This window comes from Hemitrygon akajei, chromosome 30 (genome assembly GCF_048418815.1).
Source record: "Hemitrygon akajei chromosome 30, sHemAka1.3, whole genome shotgun sequence".
Lineage (NCBI taxonomy): Eukaryota > Metazoa > Chordata > Chondrichthyes > Myliobatiformes > Dasyatidae > Hemitrygon > Hemitrygon akajei.
In genome coordinates, this window is record NC_133153.1 from 24805976 (window position 1) to 24822772 (window position 16797).

A 16797-nucleotide genomic window follows, 5' to 3' on the forward strand; every position below is an offset into this window, starting at 1 on the left:
ATAGCACAAAATGCAATATATATAAATCACACTGATATAATCACAGTATGCCATACTCATGATCAATCAAATAAAATAAATTGAATTATGAAATACAATAATAATGTGGTTAATTATATTATTAAAAAAATCTACACCCACTACCAAGACAAAACTGGTTGGTAAAAAAAAAAGAGAAAAAAAGGCTACTTTACCATACAGTGTTTTATAATAATAGCCCAGATCTATATTTTAATAACAATAACAATTCAAAGATTTTTAAAATAGTTCAGAAAGGGTCCCCATAGCATTTGAAAATCTTGGTTAGAATCAGAAATCGAACAACGAATCTTCTCTAAATTTAAACATGACATTACATCGCATAACCATTGAGCATGTGTGTGTGTGGGGGGGGGGTAACCACCTTCCATTTAAGCAAGATCGCCCTCCTAGTCAGTACCCGCAAATGAGAAGGCTCCAAAATTATAGCTCTTTCCTCAACAATAGCAAATAAGGCAGTCAAATGATTGGGCTTAAAATTAACTTTAAAAAGTACAGAAAAAGTTTGGAATACATTTTTCCAATATTTTTCAAGCTCGAACATGACCAAAACGTATGAATTAATGAAGCCTCTCCATTATTATGTCTGTCACAATAAGGAGATATATCTGCAAAAAAATATGAGAGAGCTTTTCTTTAGACATATGAGCCCTATGTACCACTTTAAATTGTAGGAGGGAATGATGAGCACATAATGACGAAGAATTAACCATTTTGAAAATAGTCCCCTAGGTCTCATCAGATATGAAATCTGTAAATGCTTTTCCTAGCCTTTTTTAATTTTGTCTAAAGGAGCCACTCTCAATCCCAACATATCTCAATCAGACCATAAATATAAGATATTGAGCCATTATCAAAAGGTTTCAAATTAAAATTTACATCTATTTTGTTCTTATCCGGGCTGGTAGGAAATATATGTACCGGTAGTTTAGATCTTTAAAAATCTCTAATCTGTAGATATCAAAAAAAGTGGGTATTTGATAGGTTATATTTCACTGAGTGCTGCTTAAAAGAAGAGATTTCCTCCAACAAACAGATCCTGAAATCGTTTAATGCCTAATCTATCCCATTCTCTAAAAAACATATTGGTCATAGATGGTTTAAAAAAAATAAAAAATAGGACCAAAAAGGGAAAATCTCAATAAACTGAAATGTTTTCTAAACTGTAGCCAGATCCTCAATGTGTGTTTAACCACCAAACTGTCAGTTAGTTTATTTAAAGATAAAGGAAGAGAGGATCCAAGAAGAGAAATAATAGAAAATTTTGTAAGAGTCGGCTTCCAAAAAGAGCCATATTGGATAATCCTCACAATTACTACAATATAACCAGAACATAAGATTTCATATATTAATTGCCCAATAATATAACCTAAAATTGGGTAGAGCAAGGCCTCCATTCTTTTTAATTTTTTGAAGGTGGGCTTTATTTAATCTGGGTTTTCTGTTCTTCAATATATAGGAAGAAAGAATCGAATCTAAAGAATAAAAAAAAGACTTAGAAATAAAAACAGGTACGGCTTGAAAAAGGTATATAAATTTAGGTAAAATATTCATTTTAATGGAATTGATTCGACCAATCAATGATAAAGAGAGAGGCGACCAATTAGAAAGTGTCCTTTTCACATAATTCATTAAGGTTAGAAAATTTTCTTTGAATAGGGCTTTATAATTCTTAGTGATTGTTACACCCAAATATGTAAATTGTTTTCTTACAATTTTAAAAGGAAGGTTAACGTCGGTTGGTATCAAATTATTTAAAAGGAAATAATTCAATCTTGTGTAAATTCAATTTATATCCTGAAAATTGACTAAAATTAGTCAGTAAAATAAACAGAGGGTAAAGAAGTTGTAAACATTAGATATAAAAAGCAATAGGTCATCAGCATAAAGCAAGACTTTATGAATAGTACCTTTCCTTAAGATACCAGTGATATCTTTAGACTCTCGAAAGGCAATTGCTAAAGATTCTAATACCAAATCAAAAAGCAAAGGACTCAACAGACATCCTTATCTGGTTCCACGTTGGAGTTTAATTGGTCTGTTCCCAATTTATGTTTCCAAGTTCCTGCCTGATTGTCTCATATTGCTCCTTACTCCAATTAAACATTTCCCTAACTTGTCTGTTCCTATCCCTTTCCAGTGCTACGGTAAAGGAGATAGAACTGTGATCACTACCTCCAAAATGCTCTCCCACTGAGAGATCTGACACCTGGCCAGGTTCATTTCCCAATACCAGATCAAGTACAGCCTTTTCTCTTGTAGGCTTATCTACATATTGTGTCAAGAAACTTTCTTGAACACACCTAACAAACTCCACCCCATCTAAACCCCTCGCTCTAGGGAGACGCCAATCAATATTTGGGAAATTTAAATCTTCCACCACGACAACCCTGTTATTACACCATTCCAGAATCTGTCTCCCTACCTGCTCCTCAATGTCTCTGCTACTATTGGGTGGTCTATAAAAACACCTAGAAGAGCTATTGACCCCTTCCTGTTCCTAACTTCCACCCACAGAGACTCAGTAGACAATCCCTCCATGACTTTCTCCTATTCTGCAGCCGTGACACTATCTCTGACTAGCAGTGCCTCACCCCACCTCTTTTGCCTTCCTCCCTGTCCTTTCTGAATACATCTAAAGCCTGGCACTCTGAGAAACTGTTCCTGTCCCTGAACCATCCAATATCACAGCTCCAAGTACTGATCCATGCTCTAAGCTCATCTGCTTTGTTCATAATACTCCTTGCATTAAAATAGACACATCTCAAACCATCAGTCTGAGCGCATCCATTCTCTATCATCTGCCTATCCTCCCTCTCGCACAAGCTTTCTCTATTTGTGAACCAACTACCCCTTCCTCCATCTCTTCATTTTGGTTCCCACCCCCCTGCAATTCTAGTTTAAACTCTCCCCAGTAGCCTTAGCAAACCACCCAGCCAGGATATTGGACCCCTCGGATTCATTTGTAACCCGTCCTTTTTGTGCAGGTCACACCTACCCTAAAAGAGGTCCCAATGATCCAAAAATCTGAATCCCTACCTCCTGCTGCAATCCTTCAGCCATGCATTTATCGTCCACCTCATTCTATTACTATACTCACTGTCACGTGGCACAGGCAGTAATCCTGAGATTACTACCTTTGAGGTCCTGCTTCTTAACTTCCTTCCTAACTCCCTGTAATCTGTTTTCAGGACCTCCCCCCTTTTCATCCCTATGTCGTTGGCACCAGTATGTACCACGATCTCTGGCTGTTCTCCTGCCCACTTCAGGAAATCGTGGACGCCATCAGAAACATCCCGGACCCTGGCACCTGGGAGGCAAACTACCATCCAAGTTTCTTTCTTGCGTCCACAGAATTGCCTGTCTGACCCCCTAACTACAGAGTCCCCTATCACTGCTGCCATCCTCTTCCTTTCTCTACCCTTCTGAGCCACAGGTGCAGCCACTGTTGCTTCCCACAGGTAGGCTGTTCCCCCCACAACAGTACTCAAACAGGACTACTTATTGTTAAGGGGGACAGCCACAGGGGTACTCTCTAGTATCTGACAATTGCCCTTCCCTCTCCCGACTGTTACCCACTTACCTGTCTCCCGAGGCCCCAGTGTGACTACTTGCCTATAACTCCTCTCTATCACCTCCTCACTTTCCCTGACCAGACGAAGGTCATCAAGCTGCATCTCCAGTTCCCTAACCCGGTCCCTAAGGAGCTGCAGCTTGATGCACCTGGCGCAGATATGGTTGTCCGGGAGGCTGGGAGTCACCCAGTACAGAACACTGGCCTCAGTGTTCTCTTTTCTACACAGGCAACCTACCTCGCCTTGACCCGTATTCGCCTAAGCCCTGTTGAGCCAAAGCCCTCCTACTCTGTCTCCCTCTACTCCACACTACAAAGCTGTCTTCTTTTTAAACTCTGCTCACTGTTCTAACTGGCTGACGTCCATGCACTTGCACAGTCGTAATATAATTACAAGAATATAAGTAATTATATTCTTGTAATAGTCTGATGACAGGAACTATACAGTCTCCCAAATGCACCTGTTTTAAACTGTCCTGTTGTTACATCTTTGCTCTTACATGCAAATAATATTATTATTACAAATAATAACATCCCATATACAGCACTGTGCAAAAGTCTTAGGCACATATATATTGCTAGGGTGCCTAACATTTTTGTACAGTACTGTATTTGTCAACATGGAGTGGACAGCAAGTTTGTAAATATGGCAGGAGTAGAGGAAATTGGGAAAGCAAGGGTGGAGTACCACAGAACAGGTGGCAGAAAAAGAGTGCCGGGGGTGGCATGTGGGCAGATACACACAGCCCTGAGACACCAGGCAAGGCAATTTGATTCTAAACAATTGGTTTATTGATCATTAAGAACATCTTTCTGGTGAGTCCCACTCCCTCCCCTCTTTCCCAAACACCATTCTCCTCTCGCTGCCCCCTTCCCACACTCAGTTCATGATAGAGACCCATATCAGAATCAGGTTTATCATCACTCACACGTCTTGATTTTTTTTGCAGTAGCAGCAGTACAGTGTAATACATAAAATTAATACAATACTGTGCAAAAGTCTTAGGCACATATATACAGCCAGGTAGCCTAAGACTTGCACAGTACTGTAGTAATTTTATATATTGTACTCTATTGTATTTATGTACTGTATTCTACTGGACAACACAGTACTATACCTTCTACAAGCTGATCCATCTGTCTTGTTCCCTTCAATAATTTACAAATATCCATTTCAAGATCCTCCTGCTTCTCTAGAGCACACAGACCAATGAAGAACGGAAAACTATCTAATTTCTGTAAAATCCATCCATTCTCAGCATATCAATGTGCCTCTTAAATGCCAAAAGTGTCCCTGGCAGCGCATCCACCACTCTCTGTTAAATAAAAAGCTTGTCTTGCACATCTTCTTTGAACTCGCCCCCCCCCCCCCCACACACACACACACATCAAATGCATGCCCTCTACTATGAGACATTTCTACCCTGGGAGAAAGATACTGGCTGGCTATACTACCCAAGTCTCTCATGATTTTATAAAGCTCTATTAAATGTTCCCTTAACCTGCGGCTTTTCAAAGAAAACAACTCAAGTTTGTCCAACTTCTCCTTAGAGCACATGCCCTCAAATCGAGGCAGTATCCTGGTAAACCTCATCTGCACTGCAGAATGTAGTGCAGAACTGAAATTCACAACTCAGGAACTATTTCGTGACACTAGATTCTGACCAATATGGTGAGGGCCCCTTCAGTGAGGGTATCCCCGGCTTTGAGTTACAAGCTGACTGAGGAGAACCTCCGGTCGCACTGGTTTCAGGTGCTACAGTCTATGCCGTGAGCACCCGCACCGTGTGAGAAACCCAGACTGACAGTCGCTACCTTTCTGCTCAGGCTCACTGTCTGCGTCGCTGCCGAATAGATCCGCCATGTCCGCCATGCTGCCGGGTCATACAGACAAATCGCGTCGCACTTGACGGAAACCTTTACGGCAAGCGTCGCGGGGCAACGCGAATACGGCACAAGGAACCAGAGCAGCGCCGAGGTGGCAGGAGCTGAACTACGCCGGAGCAGTAGGGGGCGCCGGAGGCGGAGCTGCGGGCAGTACCAGAGCGGGGCAGAAGGGGGTGCTGAGGCGGCATCTGGGCAGAGGGAATGCTATAGGCAACTCTCAGACAGGGACGGGGGAGAGTTACTTACAGTCAGCACTTGGACAGGGGTAAAGAGAGACCAATAGGCAACATTTAGACAGGGACAGTTACACAGACATGGACAGGGAGAATTAACAGGCATCTCTCAGACAGAGGGAAAATTACAGGCTTCCAGTTTAAGATGGCACTACTGAAGGCCTGCGACAGCTCACTGGTAGTTCAAAAGCAAATGAATTTCATTTAAGACATCACAATTGACACCTTTTTTGAAGTGAATTGTGGTAAACTGTCACCGCAAACAACCAAGAGGCAAGCGAAGGCAAAGCAAACTGGGCAACGTGCCCTGCCTGGACGCTACAAAATGGACACACTAGAGTTGGAGTGCATGATTCGGAGAGAAGACGGGACAGAGGAATTCCGATGCCTGTCCAACTAACCTGGGTGAAGCGGTGGCCAAGCACCAAGCCGATTTGGAGAGGTCAAGAACAGCTTCTTCAGTAGTGAAATCTAAGGCCCAGTGAGTTTTTCCACGGCAGAGCTCAGGTCGAGTGCGAGGTAGGATCCGTTGTTCAGACAATTTAAACGTCATCCCATGTAGACTGGGGGGCTCCTCTCTCCACAACAGTAAGGCTGTGAGACTGTGTCCAGCTGCGGAGCTTGGGGTCTGCGAACTTTACGACAATTTGCCCCTCTAATATGATGAAGTGAATACCCAGGCTTTGGGCCTACACCAGGCTGCTCCAGATCTAAGGACTCAATTTGGTTTGAATACTGTTGTTGATGCTCACTTCTAGTGTTGACATGATTTGTTTCTCTTTTTCTGTACACATTGGGGGTTGGTCTTTTTTTTTAATTGGGCTCTTTCGAGTTTCTTGCTTTGCGGCTGCTTGTAAGCAAACAAATCTCAAGGTTGAGTAATACATACATTCTTTGATAATAAGTGTACTTTGAATCTTTGAATAGCTTTGACCCAGACAGAGTTACAGACACTCCGACAGAGACAGAAGGAGAATTGGTTACAGGCAGCACTTAAACAAGGACAAGAGGGAGAGTAACAGGCGGCACATGGACAAGGATAGAGGGAGAGTTACAGGCAGTACACGAGCATGGCCAGAGTTGGCATGGTGCCCGGGGATGGATGGAAAGGGCACTGCAGGCACCTCCCAACTATAGAGGAACTCCTCCAAGCAATGGACAAAGAGCATGGACAAGGGAGGCTGCTGTTACGATACAAGATAGGAGATACTCATTTCAAGCATATGGATACAGTGGGGGGTGTGGGAAGGAAGGGGGCTGATGTAAAGGTGCTTGAGGAAACCGGTGGATTAGAGACAGCTGGTAAACAAGTGAATATTCACTGCCATTACATGGATAAACTGTTATTTAAGAAACAACTTGATTCCCTGTCACACCACTAAGAACAAGCTCAAGCTGTATTACATCCTGATGGGAGAAGTATACATTTTACAACATTTAGAAGCTGAACTTTGTTTACTTTGACTATTATAAGAATGTCACCACACAGACCTGGAGAAGGTTCACCACTACCTTAACAGAACAGCTAATGGCAGGTGATAAACTATGAAATGAATTACTTGGACAGGAGTACAACAAAGTTTTTATAAATATACAAAGCAGAAGAGGGTGGCTAAAGTCAATGTAGGTCCCTTGGAAGACCAGAAGGGGAAATTGATATTGGGTGATAAGGAAATGGCTGAGGCATTGAACGACTATTTTGTGCCGGTCTTCACGATGAAGGACACGTCTAATATGCCAAAGAAAATTACAGCCAATAAAGAGATAGTGATGAGCAAACTCGAGGGCCTGAAGTACATCTGATATTTAAATGAATCTGAATGCTCTGAGACTGCTTGTATCTACAGTATATTTTTAGAAGGCAACTTGCATGACAAAAAGGTGATCAAACCAATCTTATAATTTGATGTATAGTCATTTGCAAAAGGAATGTACAGACTGTGAGCTATGCAAATGGTGCCCAATCAGTGACATTAATTTTGCATCATGTAAATATCCACCAGAAAGAACAAATTTGATACCACACTTTAACAATACTGCTACTCTAAAGTTTTATGAGGCTTTAACCAAATTAAACAAATTTAACCATGCATTAGTTATAAAGCATATCTGTTGTCAGCCAACCTGCTCCAACTAACAATATGTAACTGAGTATAACTAGCTTATGACTGATCAGTGATATATTTCAACATACCAAAGACTAGGTGTCAGAAAAGATGTTACACCTTCAGGATCAAACAACTACGACAGGTTCTGACAAAAATACTATGCAATAAGTTACATCCCAGAAGGATGTTATATGGTCCTTTGTCCTCTGCTAGTACACCCTGTGAGATGTAAAATGTATTAGTACAGATTTGAGAATTGGATGGGAGGTCTGCCTATTGAACTCCCAATTTGCCATTCGTTACGCTACAAAAATTGGAAAATCAATGTTGTTCTTCATTGATGCACTGAACCAATCCGTATACCCCTTGAGTGAGAACTTGCATCTGTTGAGCTCTGAGGAAAATTAATAGTCTCAGTGTAAGTGAAGACACGTGTAAGTGGGAAATGATGCGAAGTAACTATAGAAGAGTTATCAGAGTCAAAGTCAAGTCAGGTTTATTGTCATATGCACAGACGCAATGAGAGACTTGCATGCAGCAGCATCAAAGGTATATAGCATCAGATACACTACATTTACAAGAAAATCATAAATTCTGCACTTTTTACAAGAAAGAACAAAAAATATGTCAATTTTAAGGCAAAGTGGTGATAGTGTTACAAGCAGGAAAATCATCTTTGTATTAAGATATTTAAAATAATCAGTATCTTACATTCCCTCTGTCAGAACTCTGAGAATCTTTTTTTTAGGTTTTCATGAAATCGCCGCTCAGTTTTCTAAACAGCGGGAGTCTGCTCAATCTGTCCTCATTGCACAGCCAGCTTATGCAAGAAGTCATCTTGTGAACCTTCATTGTACTATTTCTCAAATAGACTCTCCTTCCGATCAGTAAGGAAATAATAGTGTTCATAATTCTCCTTTGCACTTCTGTATTAACTCACATTTTACAGTGCATTGGTTTTAAGCTAGGAAGCATATGGAATGGTGCTGACTGAATTACCAGATTTAACTAATGTTATGTATTTAATATTTCAGTATTATTTGAGTAATACTGTGAATATCTTGTTAGATTAAGTTGTTCTGGTGATAACGTATCCTCCTTGCTGACAATCAACACTGGCACACCTCACATGACTATGTGGCTAGGCATAGCTCAAGTACCATCTATAAATTTGCTGATGATACAACCATTGTTGGTAGAATCTCAGGTGGTGATGAGAGGGTGTACAGGAATGAGATATGCCAACTAGTGGAATGGTGATGCAGCAACAACTGGACACTCAGCGTCAGTATGACGAAAGAGTTGATTGTGGGCTTCAGGAAGGGTAAGACAAAGGAACACATACTAATCCTCATCGAGGGATCAGAAGTGGAGAGAGTGAGCAGTTTCAAGTGTCAAGATCTCTGAGGATCAACCTGATTCTTTGTTTGTTTACATAATTCATTACGGGTTTTAATGTAAAAGTACATGAACGGCATTCGTCATGACATCAACACGTCGTATGAACTTGCCTCACTGAAGTAAAATTAAATGTTCATGAGTTTTCTCTTTTTTTTTCAATTAGTTTTATGTTTTGGAACTACCAACCTGTTTAATTGTACTTCAGTGAGGTGCGCATGCATGACAGTTGAGATATAAACAAAAGTAGCAAATTACTCTTTGGAGAAGGGAGAGAGGGAGACGTTTGAGTTTAATAAAACCACAGCCCATTTTTTTTTTCTTTGCAAGGGGAAAGAGACAGTCAAGTTTAAAGAGAGGCAGAAAGGCTCCAACCAAACCAGCCAAAATGAGCTTAGCTGATATTGTGAAAGTAATTTAGGAACATTTAGAAACAAGACCATCGTTAGTTGCAGAACGCTTTTAGGATTCATAAGTGGAATCGAAAGGAAGAGCAGCTCATTTCAGCATATGTGGCTAAATTGACGAAATTGTCCAAGCATTGTCTGTTCAATGAATAGCTTAATGGTGCACTTAGAGACTATATAGCTTGTGGAATCTTACAAGAGAATATTCAAAATAGACTCCTAACTGAAGCACAACTGACATTTAAAAGAGCAGCTAAAATCCAGAAATGCAATTGAGTTGCAGTCAGGAATGAAAGTGAGTGTGAACAAAATTGCACCATCTAAACAGAAACCAGCCTGGCTGAACAAATTGTGTTACCAGAGTGGCAGGGGCTCACATACACCAGACAAACACAGATTTAAAGGCAAAACTTGCAGAAAATGCAATAAAGTAGGACACATAGAAAAAGCATGCAGGGCAGACAAAAATGAATGGACTGCACAGAGAAGAGAAGAAGATAAAAAGTCATGTCGCAGTTTCAAAAAGAGCACTAGTCTGCACGCTGATGATGAAAAATCTGATAATGTTGAGAGTGACACGGAACTGTATAGCCTGGAGATTTGGCCTTAGTCTTTGCATCTACTTTTACAAGCAACTTTTTGTCTTGCATTTGAAGAACATGCGATAACCTAAATGCACGCAGAGCAGATTCTGGTTCTTTATACTGTTACGAATGTGACGCAACACTGAGGGGCCGAAGAGTACAAAGTAGCCCCCTCCTTATTGAGAATCGCAAGATCGCTATTAATTCGGGTCTGGGACCCAGGAAATGAGAGAGAGACACGCAGAATCCACAAGGTTTGGAATGTGTCCTGGCCTCAGCGAAACGGAACCACTGATAACGGCTATTGTCTCTTGGAGATGGAATTGTGTATTGAGTACTGTACTATTCATTGAAACCCCTCAGGGGACAATCAGAGTGGTCTGGTTGAGGGATTGCATCATCCCAACCTGATTGACATCTGAGACCCCGTGAGTAAGGATAAAAGAGGGTCTGGGGAACAACCCCTTCAGACGCACCAGAAGAAATGCTGGAAATCCAGTGACAGCATTTATAGCGACAGCCGGTGGGGGCTCGTGTGCGTCTTCCCTTGCCAGGGTGGCGGGCTCATCACGGAAGAACGGTTTAGCTAAAGGAGAGGCCACAAGTGAACGGCCACACCAACAGGACTCCTGACGGATCGAAATCATAAAAGGAAAGCCGGCAAGTTTTTCTCCCAAATCTCTCTCTCTCTCCAACCATTGCAAACCCAGCGGTCCCCAATGGCTGCAGCCTGCATGAACTGAGTGAACTTTATATTTCCATTGGACAATACATTATCCCCTAGACAACGATAGAGCTTATTTCTTATTGATTATTATTATACCCACACTTTTAGATTTAGTATTGACGACGTATATTATCTGTATATTTGCATTGATAATATTTTTGTGTATTTTTACTAATAAATACTGTTAAAAATAGTATCATCAGACGTCAACGGACGTCTCCATCTTTGCTGGTAAGTGACCCAGTTACGGGGTTTGTAACAAAGTGGGGCCTCGTCTCGAGATTTGATACCAAATTGGAGGGCCAGTAAATCGGGCTTTTAAGTCCAAACTTGGATCTGGTTGTGCGGGTAACCAGACGGAAAACCAGCAAAGATGGACGTAGACGAATTTATAGAAAACCCGACTCTGGAGACGCTAGAGGCTGCCACAAAGTTGGACTTGATAAATATTGCGAAAAGACTAAATCTCGCAGAGGTGAGGTTGTCGATGAAAAACCTGAGAGGTGCGGAGGGCCGGAACTCAGTATAACATTGTGAATAATGTGTTTTCGGCTGAGGTATTGGAAAATATCCCTGAAAAGGCACCAGCTAGTGGGACGGCTCAGTTAGAGTTGGAGAAATTAAGGTTGGAACATGAAATTAAGTTAAAACAGCTGGAAGCAGCTGAAAAAGAGAAGGAAAGAGCTGAAAAGGAAAAGGAGTATGCACTCCAGCTACAGGAGTTAGAGGTGAAAAGGGAGCAGGAAAGAGCTGAGAAGCAGAGGGAGCATGAAATTAAGTTAAAACAGCTGGAAGCAGCTGGAAAAGAGAAGGAAAGGGCCGAAAAAGAGAAGGAGAGAGCCAAAAAGGAGAGGGAGTATGAGGAGAAGGAGAAACAGAGGCAACATGAGATGGACCTGGAGAAGTTAAGGCAAGAGCGAAGAGCTCGAGGGTCAGACCGAGAGGAGAGATTTAATGTTAGTAGGGAGTTTAGGTTAGTACCTCTGTTCGAGGAGACGGATGTTGATAGTTATTTCTTGCATTTTGAAAAGGTGGCAGTGAGTCAGAAGTGGCCCAAAGATCAGTGGGTGGCGTTGTTACAAAGTGTGTTAAAAGGGAAGACACAACGGGCATATGCGGCGTTGTCCATGGAGGAGGAGGAGTCTGAGAATTATGAGAAAGCAAAGGAGGCAATTCTTCAGACCTACGAATTGGTACCTGAGGCCTATAGACAAAAGTTCAGAAATTTAAAGAAAGGGTGGAATCAGACGTATGCAGAGTTCGCCTATGAGAAGGGTGTGCTCTTGGATCGCTGGTGTGCAACAGAAATGGTGGAAGAGGATTTTTGGCGTCTCAAGGAGTTAATTCTGATTGAGGAATTTAAAGGTTGTGTTTCGGATGATATCCGGATGTATTTGAACGAGAAGCCGAATAAGTCCATATCCGAATTTGCTAGGTTCGCAGATGAATATGCCCTAACCCACAAGACAAAGTTTTCCTCGAATAAAAGTTACCAGAGAGACCATGGGAACGGTAGAGAAAGCCCGCCGGCTGAGGCAGAGATCCAGCCAGGAGCTAGTGGTAAAACTAAGGAGGAAGAAAGGCAAGACGGCAGGAGAGGTCCTGGCTTGACCTGTTTTAATTGTGGAAAGGTGGGTCATATTGCATCTAAGTGCCTTGCTCCGAGGAAGGAGACAGGAAAAGGGAGAGCAGCAGTCCCTACAGGATGTATTGTGGTGATCAGTAAATCAACGAGAAAGCCCCAGGTAGACAGAATACGAGAGGGGCCTGAGAAATTTATTTCAGAAGGAACCGTGTCTGTGAAAGAGGGAGACACACCAGTTCCAGTGCGGATCTGGAGAGACACTGGAGCTGAGCTGTCATTGATTCACAGTACGGTGCTAGATTTTGGTCCCGAGACTGGAGAGGTAGCTTTGAGAGGCATAGGAAAAGGGACAGAAGCTGTGCCTTTGCATAGGATCATTATAAATTGTGAGCTGGTATCTGGACCAGTTGAAATAGGGGTGCGATCAGAATTTCCGAGAACTGACGTAGACATCCTTCTGGGTAACGATTTAGCTGGTGGTGACGTTTGGTCGGCCATGGAGCTGACGAGCCAGCCTGTAAGTGTTGAGGACCCGCCCCCAAATTCCAAGATCTATCCCGCATGCGCGACCACTCGCAGCATGTCGAGAAAGGCAGCTGAGAAAGAGGCCAGTATCAATTTGGCTGAGATGTTTTTACCGACCCTGTACCAAGAGGGGTTAGAGGGTTGTAAAACGGAGAATAGGAGAGTGAAAGAGAGTAAGGGAGAGGAGGTAGATCTTCCCTTAGCCAGGAGGAGATTTATAGAGGCACGGAGTAAAAATGAGAAACAGGTAAGGCTGTTAGAAGGTCCAGGGTTGGACATGGATGATCTGTCTGGCTTGACAGAACTGTTTGAAGAAGTTGAAAATTTTAAAGGTGTTCCCGATAATGAAATGAGGGCAGTCCTAGATGAAAAGGATGCCATTACCTTGAAGAAGTCTGCTGGGTTGGCAGATGAGGTTGTTTCAGCCCGCAGGGTTGAGTTTACTCCGGAAGGGAGTTGCCCAGAGAGTAACTGGGAGGATCAGGAGAACTTAGAATTTGAAAAGGGTACGGGTATTGAAAGCCTGGAAGAGGCAGATGTCCCGTTTGAGTGTGTTCAAGATGTGGACGAACGTGGTACTGAACCTAGTAATGGAACTCAGAAAAAGTCTGAGGTATTTGATTCAGTTGAAAAGGAATGCAGTCTTTGTGGGTCAGATGGACTTGGTTCAGTGAAGAAAGGGTTAACCGTGGTACTAGTGGGAAGTGAGAATTCCCAGTTGTTTGTGTTCGAAGGTGTGTTAAAAGTTAGTGAGGAGATAAAAGGTGGTGAGGTGAATATTATTATTGAAGGAAAAGGGAAAAGTGTAGTTCCTAAATTGAATGAAGAAAATTTAAAGTCTGGATTGGTGTCAGAAGCAGTAACCAGGCTAAAGGGACAATGGCTTGTTAACACGGTGCCTGCAAATCAATTACAGGTTGATTTGGAATGTAAAGGTGCCCCACACGCTATTGTTATTCAAGAGTGTGCTGTGAAGAGGCAGAATTTGAAATGCTGTTTGGACAAAGAGGGATCGCTTGCAGATCTTAAATTGAAAACTAATAGAATGAAGGGTCCTGAAGATAAAATTAACGACCTACTTAAAAATAAAGAATTGTGTGGAAATTCGGCAAATGGGCTAAGTTTAGAAAACATTGTTGATAAAATAACTCCTATGAAAGGAGCATGCAAAAGCCTATCCCCCACTGGTATACAAGCTAACCACGTGGGAGTTAACTGGAAAAGGGGCGAGGGTTGACGGGATGTCACTTTAAATTACAGGATCCGGTTTTAAGGGATTTTGACAAAACATGTAACTAATAAAGACAACCCCATGGAAGATTGACTGTTAAGTTTGAAAGTAAAATAAAGATTAGTGTTTGCATGAACTTTTGTAGTGTACACGTAAGCTAAGATCACAACTCTTTAGTTTTGTTTTGCTGAAGAAAAAGATAAAAAAAAAGGGTGGTTATTAAATTGGAGTCTGATGCTACAAGAATTTATTAAGGTACAAGATATTAAGATATTAAAGGAAGTGACAATGTAATCGCTAACTGTTTAGATGCTGAATTGAATGTATAACTGTATTACTCTGTAGTGAAAAAAAACTCTTTTGTATTGTGTTAGATTCTGAAATCCTGTAAGACTGTATTAATTAATTTTTACTGGTGGTAAAAATCTTGGAAGGAAGGGGGTGTTGCGAATGTGATGCAACTCTGAGGGGCCGAAGGGTACAAAGTCGCCCCTCCTTTTTGAGAATCGCAAGATCGCTATTAATTCGGGTCTGGGACCCAGGAAATGAGAGAGAGACACGCAGAATCCACAAGGTTTGGAATGTGTCCTGGCCTCAGCGAAACGGAACCACTGATAACGGCTATTGCCTCTTGGAGACGGAATTGTGTATTGAGTACTGTACTATTCATTGAAACCCCTCAGGGGACAACCAGAGTGGTCTGGTTGAGGGATTGCATCATCCCAACCTGATTGACATCTGAGACCCCGTGAGTAAGGATAAAAGAGGGTCTGGGGAACAACCCCTTCAGACGCACCAGAAGAAATGCTGGAAATCCAGTGACAGCATTTATAGCAAAAGCCGGTGGGGGCTCGTGTGTGTCCTCCCTTGCCAGGGTGGCGGGCTCATCACGGAAGAACGGTTTAGCTAAAGGAGAGGCCACAAGTGAACGGCCACACCAACGGGACTCCTGACGGATCGAAATCATAAAAGGAAAGCTGGCAAGTTTTTCTCCAAATCTCTCTCTCTCTCTCCAACCATTGCAACATAGCGGTCCCCAATGGCTGCAGCCTGCATGAACTGAGTGAACTTTATATTTCCATCGGACAATACATTATCCCCTAGACAATGATAGAGTTTATTTCTTATTGATTATTATTATACCCGCACTTCTAGATTTAGTATTGACGACGTATATTATCTGTATATTTGCATTGATATTATTTTTGTGTATTTTTACTAATAAATACTGTTAAAAATATTATCATCAGACTTCAATGGACGTCTCCATCTTTGCTGGTAAGTGACCCAGTTACGGGGTTCGTAACAATACTCACAAAAGCCTGCATCTTCCCTGAAGTTCTTTGAACTCTCTTCCAGCTTAAAACCAAGCTACATTCCACAAGTAATTGCCAGTTTAACATATCAGAAGCTTTTTCAGATACGTTGCCAACAAAAACTGTTGTAGTCAGACCGCTGCTTTTGTCACTTTCATGCTTCTTCTGAGCAGCATGGCCCTCCCTTGGTCCAATATGCTCTCCAATCAGAGGCACATAGAGGTTGGCATCAACACCTGTTTGTCTTCTGTGGGTAACGGTTCATGATGAACAACATGGAGACAGTTATGGCCTCATCCAGTACTTTTCTTAATTTGTTTTCATATGGTTTAATTGCAGAGAATGTAGCATGAAAATGGTGGATGGATCTCCAATGAAGTTGTAGTTATTTCAACCAACCACAAACCGGAGATGGCTATCAACTTGTTGAAAGATAGCAAAACCAAAACAAAATGCAGTTGAATTAAAAGAAAAAAACAGCCCAGCACGTGCAGAGACAGTCCTGTTAAAACAAAAAGCAGAGCAGCGCATGTTCTTCAGAAGGAAAGACATGACTGAGCTTTTTTTAAAGTCAGAAAACAGAACATTTCACGGGTTTATAAGGAGTGAGTACTGGGTAATAATAATCATTACAAAAAGAGCAGAAGTGGCTGGCTAGGTCAGAAAGATAGATATGTTTGATTGCCCAACAGATAGCTGGATTTTACATACTGAACAAATTGAGCAGCATTTTGAAGCAAATGAAATAGCCAATGAGGAACAAGTGCCAATTTTGCTGAGTGCATTGGGTTTAAAGTTTGCTTTGAAGTTCAACTGCTCCAACAAAACCAAATGAAATGAGCTTTGCTGAGATCATGAAAGTGATGCAGGAACATTTAGAACCGAAGCCTTTGTTGATCGCAGAATATTTTACGTTTCATAAGCTGAATCCAAAGCAATCCATTCCAGTATATGTGGCTGAATTGAAGAGTTTGTCTGAGCATTGTCAGTTCGGTATAGGGCTTATTGATGCACTGAGAGATTGTAGAATCTTACAACAAAGCATTCAAAAGCAGTTCCTAACTGAAGCACAACTGAAAATCAATATTCTCTGCCCAGGATGGAGGATATCCTTGCAAACTTTTCTGGGAGGAAACAGTTCAGCAAATTGGGCATAGCTGAGGCCAAACTAAAGATGGATGAT

General features: G+C 41.8%; 2 protein-coding genes across 2 annotated transcripts in view; one reads left to right on the plus strand and one right to left on the minus strand.

The window, feature by feature from the left end:
• The window catches only part of leo1 (LEO1 homolog, Paf1/RNA polymerase II complex component), a 32155-nt gene extending 26588 nt beyond the window's left edge, over window positions 1–5567 (minus strand). Inside the window, exon 1 of the mRNA XM_073033144.1 lies at window positions 5429–5567. Coding sequence (XP_072889245.1) covers window positions 5429–5486 — 58 coding nt within the window. The 5' untranslated portion in view covers window positions 5487–5567. The remainder of the gene's footprint in view (window positions 1–5428) is intronic.
• A 180-nt stretch (window positions 5568–5747) lies between these two features.
• tmod2 (tropomodulin 2) overlaps window positions 5748–16797 on the plus strand; it is a 105766-nt gene continuing 94716 nt past the window's right edge. Inside the window, exon 1 of the mRNA XM_073033147.1 lies at window positions 5748–6252. The gene's annotated coding sequence lies outside the window, so the exon portion shown is untranslated. The remainder of the gene's footprint in view (window positions 6253–16797) is intronic.